Source organism: Oncorhynchus tshawytscha, unplaced genomic scaffold, assembly GCF_018296145.1.
Source record: "Oncorhynchus tshawytscha isolate Ot180627B unplaced genomic scaffold, Otsh_v2.0 Un_contig_6016_pilon_pilon, whole genome shotgun sequence".
NCBI classification, from domain to species: domain Eukaryota; kingdom Metazoa; phylum Chordata; class Actinopteri; order Salmoniformes; family Salmonidae; genus Oncorhynchus; species Oncorhynchus tshawytscha.
In genome coordinates this window covers 1-17,500 of record NW_024609305.1, presented here as the reverse complement: position 1 = coordinate 17,500, position 17,500 = coordinate 1, and the positions used below count along the sequence as shown (strand labels likewise).

General features: G+C 48.5%; 2 protein-coding genes across 2 annotated transcripts in view; both read left to right on the top strand.

Annotated features, from left to right (window-relative positions):
* LOC121844560 (ras-associating and dilute domain-containing protein-like) overlaps positions 1-9,123 on the top strand; it is a 39,644-nt gene extending 30,521 nt beyond the window's left edge. Inside the window, exons 13-15 of the mRNA XM_042314800.1 lie at positions 4,647-4,819; positions 6,992-7,142; positions 8,402-9,123. Coding sequence (XP_042170734.1) covers positions 4,647-4,819; positions 6,992-7,142; positions 8,402-8,793 — 716 coding nt within the window. The 3' untranslated portion in view covers positions 8,794-9,123. The remainder of the gene's footprint in view (positions 1-4,646; positions 4,820-6,991; positions 7,143-8,401) is intronic.
* A 1,045-nt stretch (positions 9,124-10,168) lies between these two features.
* Positions 10,169-16,956, top strand: LOC121844561 (ras-associating and dilute domain-containing protein-like). Its single transcript, XM_042314801.1, has 3 exons — positions 10,169-10,214; positions 10,387-10,665; positions 16,829-16,956. Exons 1-3 carry the CDS (start codon positions 10,169-10,171, stop codon positions 16,879-16,881), a joined length of 378 nt encoding a protein of 125 aa, XP_042170735.1. The 3' UTR covers positions 16,882-16,956.
* Positions 16,957-17,500: the final 544 nt, after the last annotated feature.

Sequence of the window (17,500 nt, the reverse complement as noted above, 5' to 3'; positions counted from 1 at the left end):
TCATTCTCTAAGTACTAGACCTCAGTCTGGTAATGAATGATCATTCTCTAAGTACTAGACCTCAGTCTGGTAATGAATGATCATTCTCTAAGTACTAGACCTCAGTCTGGTAATGAATGATCATTCTCTAAGTACTAGACCTCAGTCTGGTAATGAATGATCATTCTCTAAGTACTAGACCTCAGTCTGGTAATGAATGATGTGGCAGTTGAGCAAGTTGCTAGAATAAACTCTTCCACTCGGCTCAAACTGGTTGAATCAATGTCGTTTCAATGTATTTGTGACGTGACATCGAGGTGACATGGAAATGAGTCCAAATGAACCCTATTTAATCTAAATGTTTGTCAGATGGTTTGCAGCATGGATCAGATGAGATGGAGGCCGTTACCACTGAAAACTAAATCATAGGGACGTTTTTTTTTTTTTTTTTTTTTTTATCCCATTGAGGTTGAAAAAAAGAGTTGGGAACCACTACACAACAACACACAGCAACACACAACAACACACAGCAACACACAACAACACACAACAACACACAGCAACACACAACAACACACAACAACACCACACACAGAAACACACACATAGAGACACACACAGACAGAACTGAGAGAAACACACACACACACATAGAGACACACACAGAGAGAAACACACACATAGAGACACACACAGACAGACTGAGAGAAACACACACACACAGACAGAGAAACACACACAGAGAAACACACACAGACAGACAGAGAGAAACACACAGAGAAACACACAGAGAAACACACACACAGAGAGCACACTTCCATTAGTCTGTCTCAGGGTAAATCCCTAGATGAGGAATGGGGTGTGTGTGTGTGTGTGTGTGTGTGTGTGTGTGTGTGTGTGTGTGTGTGTGTGTGTGTGTGTGTGTGTGTGTGTGTGTGTGTGTGTGTGTGTGTGTGTGTGTGTGTGTGTGTGTGTGTGTGTGTGTGTCAGCATTTTGACGGAGGAGAGGAAAGCAACTCGTGCTTTAGATTTGTCCTTGACAACCTCCCACTCCCCTTCCCACCTCCCCTCTTCTCTTATCCTCTGATGGTCTTTATTATGGGGGATGGGGGAGGATGAGAGATGTCTGGGATGGAGGGTAAGATGGGGTAGCTAAAAGCAATGAAGGGTGAGAGCTGATGACCTTCCTAACAGAGATCTTTCTCTCTTTCCCTTTCTCTCTTCTCCTCTCTCTCTCTCTCTCTCTCCCCTTTCTCTCTCTTTCTCTCTCCCCCTTTCTCTCTCTCTCTCCCTTTCTCTCTCTTTCTCTCTCCCCCTTTCTCTCTCTTTCTCTCTCCCCCTTTCTCTCTTTCTCTCTCCCCCTTTCTCTCTCTCTCTCTCCCCCATTTCTCTCTTTCTCTCTCCCCCGTTCTCTCTCTCTCCCCTTTCTCTCTCTTTCTCTCTCCCCTTTCTCTCTCTTTCTCTCTCCCCCTTTCTCTCTCTCTCTCTCTCTCCCCTTTCTCTCTCTTTCTCTCTCCCCCTTTCTCTCTCTTTCTCTCTCCCCCTTTCTCTCTCTCTCTCCCCATTTCTCTCTTTCTCTCTCCCCCTTTCTCTCTCTCTCTCCCCATTTCTCTCCCTCTCTCTCCCCCATTTCTCTCCCTCTCTCTCTCCCCATTTCTCTCTCTCTGTCTCTCTCTCCCCCCCTTTCTCTCTCTCTGTCTCTCTCTCTGTGTTTGAAAGCACTAGATGTATTAATGTATATATAGACTGCATGGTCACTATGGGGAAGCTCTAGCAGGGCAGAAATTTGACGAACTGACTTGTTGGAAAAGGTGACATCCTATGACGGCGCCACGTTGAAAGTCACGGAGCTCTTCAATGAAGCCATTCTACTGACAATGTTTGTCTATGGAGATTGCATGACTGTGTGTTCGATGTTATACACCTATATACACATGAAGGGGTGTACACATATATATAGTGTAGTTAGTCCACATACTGCTGGCCATGTAGTGTATCTGTTTCTCTCTCTGTTCATTGATGTTTCTCTGGCGATGGCTCTACCTGCTGTTACCATGGATACCAATGTCAGATGCCATAGCAACCAGGGCAGAGAGAGGCAGAGAGGAAGAGCGAGGCAGAGCGAGGTAGAGCGAGGCAGAGAGAGGCAGAGCGAGGCAGGGAGAGGCAGAGAGAGACAGAGAGAGACAGGGAGAGGCAGAGAGAGACAGGGAGAGGCAGAGAGAGACAGGGAGAGGCAGAGAGAGACAGGGAGAGGCAGAGAGAGACAGGGAGAGGCAGAGAGAGACAGGGAGAGGCAGAGAGAGGCAGAGAGAGGCAGAGAGAGACAGGGAGAGACAGGGAGAGGCAGAGAGAGACAGGGAGAGGCAGGGAGAGGCAGAGAGAGACAGGGAGAGGCAGAGAGAGACAGGGAGAGGCAGGGAGAGGCAGAGAGAGACAGGGAGAGGCAGAGAGAGGCAGAGAGAGACAGGGAGAGGCAGAGAGAGGCAGAGAGAGACAGGGAGAGACAGGGAGAGGCAGAGAGAGACAGAGAGAGGCAGAGAGAGGCAGAGAGAGGCAGAGAGAGGCAGAGAGAGGCAGAGAGAGACAGGGAGAGACAGGGAGAGGCAGAGAGAGACAGGGAGAGGCAGAGAGAGGCAGAGAGAGGCAGAGAGAGGCAGAGAGAGACAGAGAGAGGCAGAGAGGCAGCAGAGAGAGACAGAGAGAGGCAGAGAGAGGCAGAGAGAGACAGGGAGAGGCAGAGAGAGGCAGAGAGAGACAGGGAGAGGCAGAGAGAGGCAGAGAGAGACAGGGAGAGGCAGAGAGAGACAGAGAGAGACAGGGAGAGGCAGGGAGAGGCAGAGAGAGACAGAGAGAGACAGGGAGAGGCAGGGAGAGACAGAGAGAGACAGGGAGAGGCAGAGAGAGACAGAGAGAGACAGGGAGAGGCAGGGAGAGGCAGAGAGAGACAGGGAGAGGCAGAGAGAGACAGGGAGAGGCAGAGAGAGACAGGGAGAGGCAGAGAGAGACAGGGAGAGGCAGAGAGAGACAGGGAGAGGCAGAGAGAGGCAGAGAGAGGCAGAGAGAGACAGGGAGAGACAGACAGGGAGAGGCAGAGAGAGACAGGGAGAGGCAGAGAGAGACAGGGAGAGGCAGAGAGAGGCAGAGAGAGACAGGGAGAGGCAGAGAGAGGCAGAGAGAGACAGAGAGAGACAGGGAGAGGCAGAGAGAGACAGAGAGAGACAGGGAGAGGCAGGGAGAGGCAGAGAGAGACAGAGAGAGACAGGGAGAGGCAGAGAGAGACAGGGAGAGGCAGAGAGAGACAGGGAGAGGCAGAGAGAGACAGGGAGAGGCAGAGAGAGACAGGGAGAGGCAGAGAGAGGCAGAGCGAGGCAGAGAGAGGCAGAGCGAGGCAGAGAGAGGCAGAGAGAGGCAGAGAGAGACAGGGAGAGGCAGAGAGAGAGAGAGAGAGACAGGGAGAGGCAGAGAGAGGCAGAGAGAGACAGAGAGAGACAGGGAGAGGCAGGGAGAGGCAGAGAGAGACAGAGAGAGACAGGGAGAGGCAGAGAGAGACAGAGAGAGGCAGAGAGAGGCAGAGCGAGGCAGAGAGAGGCAGAGAGAGGCAGAGAGAGACAGCTGAGTGGTATTGTGTCTTAGTGTTTGCTGTGACAAACTGTGACCTGTAAACAGATTATATCAGAAGTCCATTTCTGCTGAGGACTACGGTCCAGGTTCTGTGTTGTGTTTGTCTGAGGACTACGGTCCAGGTTCTGTGTTGTGTTTGTCTGAGGACTACGGTCCAGGTTCTGTGTTGTGTTTGTCTGAGGACTACGGTCCAGGTTCTGTGTTGTGTTTGTCTGAGGTCCAGGTTCTGTGTTGTGTTTGTAGTGTCTGAGGAGTTCAGTCATGTCTCTCAGAGCAGCGAGGACAGATTGTCATATTCCCAGACTTTAAGCCTATTAGGGGAGGGGGTGATGGGGGTACCCATTGGCTGGGGCGGAGGGGGATGGAGCTGTACCCCTGGGGTGGGGTAGGAGGGTTGGATGGGGATTAGCTACCTCTTAAAGTGGCACTAATGAGTCCAGTCTCCTTTTCACCTCATTTAATACCTACGATTTACTGAACAAAAGGCACCTCTCCATAGGTGGTCCAGGTTTGTCATAGATAGATAGATAGATAGATAGATAGATAGATAGATAGATAGATAGATAGATAGATAGATAGATAGATAGATAGATAGATAGATAGATAGATAGATAGATAGATAGATAGATAGATAGATAGATAGATAGATAGATAGATAGATAGATAGATAGAGAGAGAGAGAGACAGAGAGACAGAGAGACAGAGAGACAGAGAGAGAGAGAGAGAGAGAGAGCTGCCCTGCCCTAGGAACTCCTCAATTTTGGAGCGCTGATCACAAAAAAACGTTTTCCGCCAGGAAATGTGTTCTACAACAGACTAATCAGACAGGTGTGGAATGTGTTCTACAACAGACTAATCAGACAGGTGTGGAATGTGTTCTACAACAGACTAATCAGACAGGTGTGGAATGTGTTCTACAACAGACTAATCAGACAGGTGTGGAATGTGTTCTACAACAGACTAATCAGACAGGTGTGGAATGTGTTCTGGTATAACTGTGGAAATTACAGTGTCTTTATTTGTTTCTGTGTGTGTGTGTGTAGGTCCGTCGCGGGGCTGGTTCCAGCGCTCTAAGGTTCTCCAGGTACAGGCCTGTGTCAGGATGGTTCTAGAGTGGACTAGGAAGGCGGGGCTTAGTTACCTGGCAGACAAGTTCTTCAACAAGTTCAACAGCGCTGTCATAATCCTGGCCACACCTCCTCAGCAGCTAACACAGGTAACGTCACACACCTGACCTCTAACCCTGTCAGCATCCTGGCCACACCTCCTCAGCAGCTAACACAGGTAACGTCACACACCTGACCTCTGACCTCTAACCTTTTCTCACCTTAAAGGTCCAATGCAGCCATTTTTATATCAATATAAAATAATTCTGGGTAACAATGAAGTAGCTTACTGTGATTGGTCACAAATATTTATCTCTCTATATTCTGATATATTTATCTCTATATATTCTGATATATTTATCTCTCTATATATTCTGATATATGTATCTCTATATATTTATCTCTCTATATATTCTGATATATTTATCTCTCTATATATTCTGATATATTTATCTCTATATATTTATTTCTCTATATATTCTGATATATTTATCTCTCTATATATTCTGATATATTTATCTCTATATATTTATTTCTCTATATATTCTGATATATTTATCTCTATATATTCTGATATATTTATCTCTCTAAATATTCTGATATATTTATCTCTCTATATATTCTGATATATTTATCTCTCTATATATTCTGATATATTTATCTCTCTATATATTCTGATATATTTATCTCTCTATATATTCTGATATATTTATCTCTCTATTTATTCTTATATATTTATCTCTCTATATATTCTGATATATTTATCTCTCTATGTGTCTAGATGACTTGGAAGGTGCTGTGTGTGGACCACACCAGTGTCTATATTTTCTGATATATTTATTTATATACTGTATGTCTTTATACACTGAACACAAATATAAATGCAACATGCAACAATTTAAAAGATTTTACAGAGTTACAGTTCATATAAGGAAATCAATCAATTGAAATAAATGTATTAGTCCCTAATCTATGGATTTCACATGACTGGGCAAGAGCGCAACCATGGGTGGGCCTGGCAGGGCATTGGCCAACCCACTGGGGAGCCAGGTCAGGCCACTGGGGAGCCAGGCCCACCCACTGGGGAGCCAGGCCCACCCACTGGGGAGACAGGCCCACCCACTGGGGAGCCAGGTCAGGCCACTGGAGAGCCAGACCCAGCCACTGGGGAGCCAGGCCCAGCCACTGGGGAGCCAGGCCCAGCCACTGGGGAGCCAGGCCCATCCACTGGGGAGCCAGGCCCATCCACTGGGGAGCCAGGCCCACCCACTGGGGAGCCAGACCCATCCACTGGGGAGCCAGGCCCATCCACTGGGGAGCCAGGCCCACCCACTGGGGAGCCAGACCCACCCACTGGGGAGCCAGGCCCACCCACTGGGGAGCCAGACCCACCCACTAGGGAGCCAGACCCACCCACTAAGGAGCCAGGCCCAGCTACTGGGGAGCCAGACCCACCCACTAAGGAGCCAGGCCCAGCTACTGGGGAGCCAGACCCACCCACTAAGGAGCCAGACCCACCCACTAGGGAGCCAGACCCACCCACTAGGGAGCCAGACCCACCCACTAAGGAGCCAGGCCCAGCTACTGGGGAGCCAGACCCACCCACTAAGGAGCCAGGCCCAGCTACTGGGGAGCCAGACCCACCCACTAAGGAGCCAGGCCCAGCTACTGGGGAGCCAGACCCACCCACTAAGGAGCCAGGCCCACCCACTAAGGAGCCAGGCCCAGCAAATCAGAAGTCGTTTTTACCCACAAAGGGTCTTTATTACAGACAGAAATACTCCTCAGCACACCCTTGTTCAGTATGTCTTTCTGTCTAGATGAGTTGGAAGGTGCTGTGTACAGACCACACCAGTCTGATGCCAGTCTATATATTCTGATATATTTATGTATATATTTCTAGATGAGTTGGAAGGTGCTGTGTGCAGACCACCCCAGTCTAAAGCTAGTCTATATATATTCTGATATATTTATTTATATATTTCTCTATATATTTCTAGATGAGTTGGAAGGGGCTGTGTGCAGACCACACCAGTCTGATGCCAGTCTATATATTCTGATATATTTATTTATATATTTAATTTCTCTATATATTTCTAGATGAGTTGGAAGGTGCTGTGTACAGACCACCCCAATCTGATGCCAGTCTATATATATTGTGATATATTTATATATATATATTTCTAGATGAGTTGGAAGGTGTTGTGTGTGGACCACCCCAGTCTAAAGCTAGTCTATATATTCTGATATATTTATTTATATATTTCCCTATATATTTCTAGATGAGTTGGAAGGTGCTGTGTGCAGACCACCCCAGTCTGAAGCCCGTTCAGCTACATGGCCTGTTGACTCAGTACCAGTTGACAGCTGAGATGGGGCCTGTTCCAATCTGGCAGCCCAGCAGTGAGGATGAGGCATACATATACAGGACAGGTACCTGCTGGGGGGTTAACATGTCTGTGTGGATTCTAAACCCTGGTCTGATGTGTCTGTGTGGATTCTAACCCCTGGACTGTCTGTGTCTGTGTGGATTCTAACCCCTGGTCTGTTGTGTCTGTGTGGGTTCTATCCCCTGTTGTGTTTGTGTGGATTCTAACCCCTGGTCTGTTGTGTTTGTGTGGATTCTAACCCCTGGTCTGTTGTGTTTGTGTGGATTCTAACCCCTGGTCTGTTGTGTTTGTGTGGATTCTAACCCCTGGTCTGCTGTGTCTGTGTGGATTTTAACCCCTGTTGTGTCTGTGTGGATTCTAACCCCTGGTCTGCTGTGTCTGTGTGGATTTTAACCCCTGTTGTGTCTGTGTGGATTCTAACCCCTGGTCTGTTGTGTCTGTGTGGATTCTAACCCCTGGTCTGTTGTGTCTGTGTGGATTCTAACCCCTGGTCTGCTGTGTCTGTGTGGATTTTAACCCCTGTTGTGTCTGTGTGGATTCTAACCCCTGGTCTGTTTCTGTGTAGATTCTAACCCCTGGTCTGTCTGTGTGTATTCTAACCCTTGGTCTGTGTGTATTCTAACCCCTGGTCTGTTGTGTCTGTGTGGATTTTAACCCCTGCTGTGTCTGTGTGTATTCTAACCCCTGGTCTGTGTGTATTCTAACCCCTGGTCTGTGTGGATTCTAACCCCTGGTCTGTGTGTGTCTGTGTGTATTCTAACCCCTGGTCTGCTGTGTCTGTGTGGATTTTAACCCCTGTTGTGTCTGTGTGTATTCTAACCCCTGGTCTGTGTGTATTCTAACCCCTGGTCTGTGTGGATTCTAACCCCTGGTCTGTGTGTGTCTGTGTGTATTCTAACCCCTGGTCTGTGTGGATTCTAACCCCTGGTCTGTGTGTATTCTAACCCCTGGTCTGTGTGTGTCTGTGTGTATTCTAACCCCTGGTCTGTGTGGATTCTAACCCCTGGTCTGTGTGTATTCTAACCCCTGCTCTGTCTGTGTCTGTGTGTATTCTAACCCCTGGTTTGTCTCTGTCTGTGTGTATTCTAACCCCTGGTCTGTCTGTGTGTATTCTAACCCCTGGTCTGTGTGTATTCTAACCCCTGCTCTGTGTCTGTGTGTATTCTAACCCCTGCTCTGTGTGTGTCTGTGTGTATTCTAACCCCTGCTCTGTGTGTGTCTGTGTGTATTCTAACCCCTGCTCTGTGTGTGTCTGTGTGTATTCTAACCCCTGCTCTGTGTGTGTCTGTGCCCCTCCCCCAGTGGACCTTTTGGAGAGTTTCGAGAACCACCCCCATCGTCCTCCCCAGCGGGGGTTCAGAGTGGACCTGGACAGTGACTGTCTAGAGGACAGCATCTATAGGCAGCTACTCTATGTCAAACACTTCCTCTGGGGGCTACGCACACACCCACCCCACTGTCAACAACACACACACTCACACACACACCGCTGTCAACAGCACACACACTCACACACACCCCGCTGTCAACAGCACACACACTCACACACACCCCGCTGTCAACAGCACACACACTCACACACACCCCACTGTCAACAACACACACACTCACACACACCCCGCTGTCAACAGCGCACACACTCACAATCACCCCGCTGTCAACAGCGCACACTCTCACAATCACACCGCGGTTAACGGGACTGGAACGAGCACGAGCACCGGGACGAGTACCACCCCCGCAGACTGGCAGGAAGCACAGGTAGGTCACGTGATGGACACACACACTCACACTCACACTCACACTCACACTCACACACTCACACACACACACACTCACACTCACACTCACACACACACACACACACACACTCACACACACACTCACACTCACACTCCTTGCAGTAATCTGGGCCATGTGCCTCAGCAGCTGTGGTTCTTTAGCAGTTACCAGTAATCTGTTACATGAAATACCAAAGCCCTCTAAGGTATCCTCTCTCTCTCACACACACACACACACACACACACACACACACACACACACACAGGATGTGCACACAGACAATACTCCTACCCCCTCCAATAACTCTGCAAGAACTCAGACTCAGTCATCTACCCTGGAGGTGCCAAGTCCCAGACATGACAGCTACCCTGGAGGAGGAGCCAAGTCCCAGACATGACATCTACCCTGGAGGAGGAGCCAAGTCCCAGACATGACATCTACCCTGGAGGTGCCAAGTCCCAGACATGACATCTACCCTGGAGGTACCAAGTCCCAGACATGACATCTACCCTGGAAGAACCAAGTCCCAGACATGACATCTACCCTGGAGGAGCCAAGTCCCAGACATGACATCTACCCTGGAGGAGCCAAGTCCCAGACATGACATCTACCCTGGAGGTACCAAGTCCCAGACATGACATCTACCCTGGAGGTACCAAGTCCCAGATATGACATCTACCCCGGAGGAGCCAAGTCCCAAACATGACATCTACCCTGTAGGAGCCAAGTCCCAGACATGACATCTACCCTGGAGGAGCCAAGTCCCAGACATGACATCTACCCTGGAGGAGCCAAGTCCCAGACATGACATCTACCCTGGAGGTACCAAGTCCCAGACATGAAATCTACCCTGGAGGAGCCAAGTCCCAGACATGACATCTACCCTGGAGGAGCCAAGTCCCAGACATGACATCTACCCTGGAGGAGCCAAGTCCCAGACACAAGTCCCAGACATGACATCTACCCTGGAGGTGCCAAGTCCCAGACACAAGTCCCACACATGACATCTACCCTGGAGGAGCCAAGTCCCAGAGATGACATCTACCCTGGAGGAGGAGCCAAGTTCCAGACATGACATCTACCCTGGAGGAGGAGCCAAGTCCCAGACATGACATCTACCCTGGAGGAGGAGCCAAGTCCCAGACATGACATCTACCCTGGAGGAGGAGCCAAGTCCCAGACATGACAGCCACCCTGGAGGAGGAGCCAAGTCCCAGACATGACAGCCACCCTGGAGGAGGAGCCAAGTCCCAGACATGACAGCCACCCTGGAGGTTCCAAGTCCCAGACATGACAGCCACCCTGGAGGTTCCAAGTCCCAGACATGACAGCCATGGTAATCAGATTAAGGCTTTAGGACCAGTAAGTAGTGAATCAGGAAGGCTGGATGGATAATTCTCTGGTGTTACTGAGAGAGGCCCACTGCAGGCAACACACACACACAGTCCTGCCTTTAACAGTATTCTAACTGTGTGTTGTTTTATCCCCCCCACCCCCACAACCTCCAGAGGGAGTTCCTCCGTCCCACAACAGTCCCCGGTCAGGAGGGGTGGAGGAGTGGGTGAGGGACAGAACCCCAGGCCAATGTCACAACAGTGTGAGGAGAAATGGCACCGCCCCCCACCTCCGGCCGACCAACCAGGACCCTTCGTGCCTCCTGACTTCGCCCAACACGCCCCGGAACCCGGAAGGGGGTGGGGCTGACCTGGTTGGACACGCCCCCCAGGTCAACGGCTGCAGTAATAGGACACCTTCAATGGACAGGAAGAAAAGCAACGGACTAGAGGGTAAAGACTCCTGTTTATATATGGGTAATATACACAACGGACTAGAGGGTAAAGACTCCTGTTTATATATGGGTACTATACACAACGGACTAGAGGGTAAAGACTCCTGTTTATATATGGGTAATATACACAACGGACTAGAGGGTAAAGACTCCTGTTTATATATGGGTACTATACACAACGGACTAGAGGGTAAAGACTCCTGTTTATATATGGGTAATATACACAACGGACTAGAGGGTAAAGACTCCTGTTTATATATGGGTGATATACACAACGGACTAGAGGGTAAAGACTCCTGTTTATATATGGGTAATATACACAACGGACTAGAGGGTAAAGACTCCTGTTTATATATGGGTAATATACACAACGGACTAGAGGGTAAAGACTCCTGTTTATATATGGGTAATATACACAACGGACTAGAGGGTAAAGACTCCTGTTTATATATGGGTAATATACACAACGGACTAGAGGGTAAAGACTCCTGTGGGCTACCCTGCCGCCCCATTATTGGCACCCTTGATAAAGTGAATAAATACTTTTGTTTAATGTATAAACTGAGTAGACCGAACATTAGCAACACTCCCCCTCATAGCTTTCACCTGGTCAGTCTATGTCATGGAAATAGCAGGTGTCCTTAATGTTTTGTAATCTCAGTGTATATATATATATTTTTTTTTAAATATCTGCACAAAAATATAAATGCAACATGCAACAATTTCAACTCCATACAGGATTCTGTATGGAGGAATGGTCTAAGATCCCTCCCAGTGTGTTCTAGAACTCATCAAACATCTGGTAGGATTCTGTATGGAGGAATGGTCTAAGATCCCTCCCAGTGTGTTCTAGAACTCATCAAACATCTGGTAGGATTCTGTATGGAGGAATGGTCTAAGATCCCTCCCAGTGTGTTCTAGAACTCATAAAACATCTGGTAGGATTCTGTATGGAGGAATGGTCTAAGATCCCTCCCAGTGTGTTCTAGAACTCATCAAACATCTGGTAGGATTCTGTATGGAGGAATGGTCTAAGATCCCTCCCAGTGTGTTCTAGAACTCATCAAACATCTGGTAGGATTCTGTATGGAGGAATGGTCTAAGATCCCTCCCAGTGTGTTCTAGAACTCATTAAACATCTGGTAGGATTCTGTATGGAGGAATGGTCTAAGATCCCTCCCAGTGTGTTCTAGAACTCATCAAACATCTGGTAGGATTCTGTATGGAGGAATGGTCTAAGATCCCTCCCAGTATGTTCTAGAACTCATCAAACATCTGGTAGGATTCTGTATGGAGGAATGGTCTAAGATCCCTCCCAGTATGTTCTAGAACTCATCAAACATCTGGTAGGATTCTGTATGGAGGAATGGTCTAAGATCCCTCCCAGTATGTTCTAGAACTCATCAAACATCTGGTAGGATTCTGTATGGAGGAACGGTCTAAGATCCCAGTGTTCTCCAATCTCATAAAACACTTTAGAAAAAGGCTGTGTCATTATCCTGGCAAGCAGAGGATGCCAGAGTATTGAAAACAGGGGTGTCTATAGTTTTTTATGGATTTTTAAATGTTATTAGTTGTTAAACAAAATCTCTTTCTGTAATTATAAAACAATCTAATGGTCCCATTATTTGGAGCAATATAGTGTTTGTATTATACTAATCCTCTTCAGGGGTGCCGATAATATTTCCCCTATCTTTCTATTATACTAATCAGGGGTGCCGATAATATTTCCCCTATGTTTCTATTATACTAATCAGGGGTGCCGATAATATTTCCCCTATCTTTCTATTATACTAATCAGGGGTGCCGATAATATTTCCCCTATCTTTCTATTATACTAATCAGGGGTGCCGATAATATTTCCCCTATCTTTCTATTTATACTGATCTTTATCAAGGGTGCCAATAATTATGGACCTGACTGACATATTTACAGCAATATAGTTTTTTTACAGAATGTAAGATATACATTTATGAATGAAACAATAACATGAGCAATGGACATGAGGATATAACCTCCTGTACCACAACATATAAGGAAATATAATACCTTTTGATGTAATCTATATGAAATACACCGAAACATGAGATCTGACTGGCAACGTAACTGAGAGTACTGCTGTTGTTCCCTGATAAACTCTGCATGTCTCCCCTGGTGACCAGTGGTCAGTACTGCTATTGTTCCCTGATAAACTCTGCATGTCTCCCCCTGGTGGCCAGTGTTCAGTACTGCATGTCTCCCCCTGGTGACCAGTGTTCAGTACTGCATGTCTCCCCCTGGTGACCAGTGTTCAGTACTGCATGTCTCCCCTGGTGACCAGTGTTCAGTACTACATGGTGACCAGTGTTCAGTACTGCATCTCTCCCCCTGGTGACCAGTGTTCAGTACTGCATGGTGACCAGTGTTCAGTCCTGCATGTCTCCTCCTGGTGACCAGTGTTCAGTACTACATGTCTCCTCCTGGTGGCCAGTGTTCAGTACTGCATGTCTCCTCCTGGTGACCAGTGTTCAGTACTGCATGTCTCCTCCTGGTGACCAGTCTTCAGTACTACATGGTGACCAGTGTTCAGTACTGCATGTCTCCCCCTGGTGGCCAGTGTTCAGTACTACATGGTGACCAGTGTTCAGTACTGCATGTCTCCCCCTGGTGGCCAGTGTTCAGTACTGCATGTCTCCCCCTGGTGACCAGTGTTCAGTACTGCATGTCTCCCCCTGGTGACCAGTGTTCAGTACTACATGGTGACCAGTGTTCAGTACTGCATGTCTCCCCTGGTGACCAGTGTTCAGTACTACATGGTGACCAGTGTTCAGTACTACATGGTGACCAGTGTTCAGTACTACATGGTGACCAGTGTTCAGTACTGCATGTCTCCCCCTGGTGACCAGTGTTCAGTACTGCATGTCTCCCCCTGGTGACCAGTGTTCAGTACTACATGGTGACCAGTGTTCAGTACTGCATGTCTCCCCCTGGTGACCAGTGTTCAGTACTACATGGTGACCAGTGTTCAGTACTACATGGTGACCAGTGTTCAGTACTACATGGTGACCAGTGTTCAGTACTGCATCTCTCCCCCTGGTGACCAGTGTTCAGTACTGCATGGTGACCAGTGTTCAGTCCTGCATGTCTCCTCCTGGTGACCAGTGTTCAGTACTACATGTCTCCTCCTGGTGGCCAGTGTTCAGTACTGCATGTCTCCCCCTGGTGACCAGTGTTCAGTACTGCATGTCTCCTCCTGGTGACCAGTGTTCAGTACTACATGGTGACCAGTGTTCAGTCCTGCATGTCTCCCCCTGGTGACCAGTGTTCAGTACTACATGGTGACCAGTGTTCAGTACTGCATGTCTCCCCTGGTGACCAGTGTTCAGTACTGCATGTCTCCCCCTGGTGACCAGTGTTCAGTACTGCATGTCTCCCTGGTGACCAGTGTTCAGTACTACATGGTGACCAGTGTTCAGTACTGCATGTCTCCCCCTGGTGACCAGTGTTCAGTACTACATGGTGACCAGTGTTCAGTACTACATGGTGACCAGTGTTCAGTACTACATGGTGACCAGTGTTCAGTACTACATGTCTCCTCCTGGTGACCAGTGTTCAGTACTGCATGTCTCCTCCTGGTGACCAGTCTTCAGTACTACATGGTGACCAGTGTTCAGTACTGCATGTCTCCCCCTGGTGACCAGTGTTCAGTACTACATGGTGACCAGTGTTCAGTACTACATGGTGACCAGTGTTCAGTACTACATGGTGACCAGTGTTCAGTACTACATGGTGACCAGTGTTCAGTACTGCATGTCTCCCCCTGGTGACCAGTGTTCAGTACTACATGGTGACCAGTGTTCAGTACTACATGTCTGCGTCCTGGTGACCAGTCTTCAGTACTACATGGTGACCAGTGTTCATTACTGCATGTCTCCCCCTGGTGACCAGTGTTCAGTACTACATGGTGACCAGTGTTCAGTACTGCATGTCTCCCCTGGTGACCAGTGTTCAGTACTACATGGTGACCAGTGTTCAGTACTACATGTCTCCTCCTGGTGACCAGTCTTCAGTACTACATGGTGACCAGTGTTCAGTACTGCATGTCTCCCCCTGGTGGCCAGTGTTCAGTACTGCATGTCTCCCCTGGTGACCAGTGTTCAGTACTACATGTCTCCCCCTGGTGACCAGTGTTTAGTACTACATGGTGACCAGTGTTCAGTACTACATGGTGACCAGTGTTCAGTACAGCATGTCTCCCCCTGGTGACCAGTGTTCAGTACTGCATGGTGACCAGTGTTCAGTACTACATGGTGACCAGTGTTCAGTACTACATGGTGACCAGTGTTCAGTACTGCATGTCTCCTCCTGGTGACCAGTGTTCAGTACTACATGGTGACCAGTGTTCAGTACTACATGTCTCCCCCTGGTGACCAGTGTTCAGTACTACATGGTGACCAGTGTTCAGTACTACATGTCCCCCCCTGGTGACCAGTGTTCAGTACTGCATGTCTCCCCCTGGTGACCAGTGTTCAGTACTACATGGTGACCAGTGTTCAGTACTGCATGTCTCCCCTGGTGACCAGTGTTCAGTACTACATGTCTCCCCTGGTGACCAGTGTTCAGTACTGCATGGTGACCAGTGTTCAGTACTGCATGTCTCCCCCTGGTGACCAGTGTTCAGTACTGCATGTCTCCCCTGGTGGCCAGTGTTCAGTACTACATGTCTCCCCCTGGTGACCAGTGTTCAGTACTGCATGTCTCCCCCCTGGTGGCCAGTGTTCAGTACTGCCATGTCTCCCCTGGTGGCCAGTGTTCAGTACTGCATGTCTCCCCCTGGTGGCCAGTGTTCAGTACTGCATGTCTCCCCCTGGTGACCAGTGTTCAGTACTGCATGTCTCCCCCTGGTGGCCAGTGTTCAGTACTGCATGTCTCGCCCTGGTGGCCAGTGTTCAGTACTGCATGTCTCCCCCTGGTGGCAGTGTTCAGTACTGCATGTCTCCCCCTGGTGGCCAGTGTTCAGTACTGCATGTCTCCCCCTGGTGACCAGTGTTCAGTACTACATGTCTCCCCCTGGTGACCAGTGTTCAGTACTACATGGTGACCAGTGTTCAGTACTACATGTCTCCCCCTGGTGACCAGTGTTCAGTACTACATGGTGACCAGTGTTCAGTACTGCATGTCTCCCCTGGTGACCAGTGTTCAGTACTGCATGTCTCCCCCTGGTGACCAGTGTTCAGTACTGCATGTCTCCCCCTGGTGACCAGTGTTCAGTACTGCATGTCTCCCCTGGTGACCAGTGTTCAGTACTGCATGTCTCCCCCTGGTGACCAGTGTTCAGTACTGCATGGTGACCAGTGTTCAGTACTGCATGTCTCCCCTGGTGGCCAGTGTTCAGTACTGCATGTCTCCCCCCTGGTGACCAGTGTTCAGTACTGCATGTCTCCCCCTGGTAAAGTGTTCAGTACTGCATGTCTCCCCCTGGTGGCCAGTGTTCAGTACTACATGTCTCCCCCTGGTGACCAGTGTTCAGTACTGCATGTCTCCCCCTGGTGGCCAGTGTTCAGTACTGCTATTGTTCCCCTGATAAACTCTGCATGTCTCCCCCTGGTGACCAGTGTTCAGTACTGCATGTCTCCCCTGGTGGCCAGTGTTCAGTACTGCATGTCTCCCCCTGGTGGCCAGTGTTCAGTACTGCATGTCTCCCCCTGGTGACCAGTGTTCAGTACTGCATGTCTCCCCCTGGTGACCAGTGTTCAGTACTGCATGTCTCCCCCTGGTGACCAGTGTTCAGTACTGCATGACTTTACATTTCTTTTTCCCAGTGTTGTAATGTAATTTAGCAGACACTAATCCAGAGGAATTTTACAGGAGCAGTCAGGGTTAAGATGTTGCACCTGGTCGGCTCAGGGATTTAGAACCAGCGACCTTTCGGTTACCGGGCCAACGCTCTTAACCGCCAGGCTACCTGCCGCCCCGTAGTCTAAGCTGTCTGTTGTTTAGTCGTTCACTGTGTGTGTTAGTTGTTCTGTGTGTGTGGGACTGCCTTGTAGCTGTGTTAGTTGTTCTGTGTGTGTGGGACTGCCTTGTAGCTGTGTTAGTTGTTCTGTGTTATGTGTGTCTAGCTGTAGTGTGTGTGTATAGCTGTAGTGTGTGTATAGCTGTAGTGTGTGTCCTCTCTACAGGTAGTTTATGTGAGTTCCCCTTCCCCATGCCTCCCGAGGCCCTGCTACCCTGATGATGAGTGTTGTCTGGTGTTTGTAGTGGGCTGAACAAGGGACCCTACGGACTGGGCATGGACTCATAGACGGACTGGTGAGTAAAGCAACTCAAATGGGATCAACAGGTGTAGACTAACACATGCTTTATAAACAACAGGTATAGACTAACACATGCTTTATAAACAACAGGTGTAGACTAACACATGCTTTATAAACAACAGGTGTAGACTAACACATGCTTTATAAACAACAGGTATAGACTAACACATGCTTTATAAACAACAGGTGTAGCTTTATAAACAGCAGGTGTAGACTAACACGCTTTATAAACAACAGGTGTAGACTAACACACGCTTTATAAACAACAGGTGTAGACTAACACATGCTTTATAAACAACAGGTGTAGACTAACACACGCTTTATAAACAACAGGTGTAGACTAACACACGCTTTATAAACAACAGGTGTAGACTAACACATGCTTTATAAACAACAGGTGTAGACTTACACATGCTTTATAAACAACAGGTGTAGACTAACACATGCTTTATAAACAACAGGTGTAGACTAACACATGCTTTATAAACAACAGAGTGTAGACTAAACAACAGTATACATGCTTTATAAACAACAGGT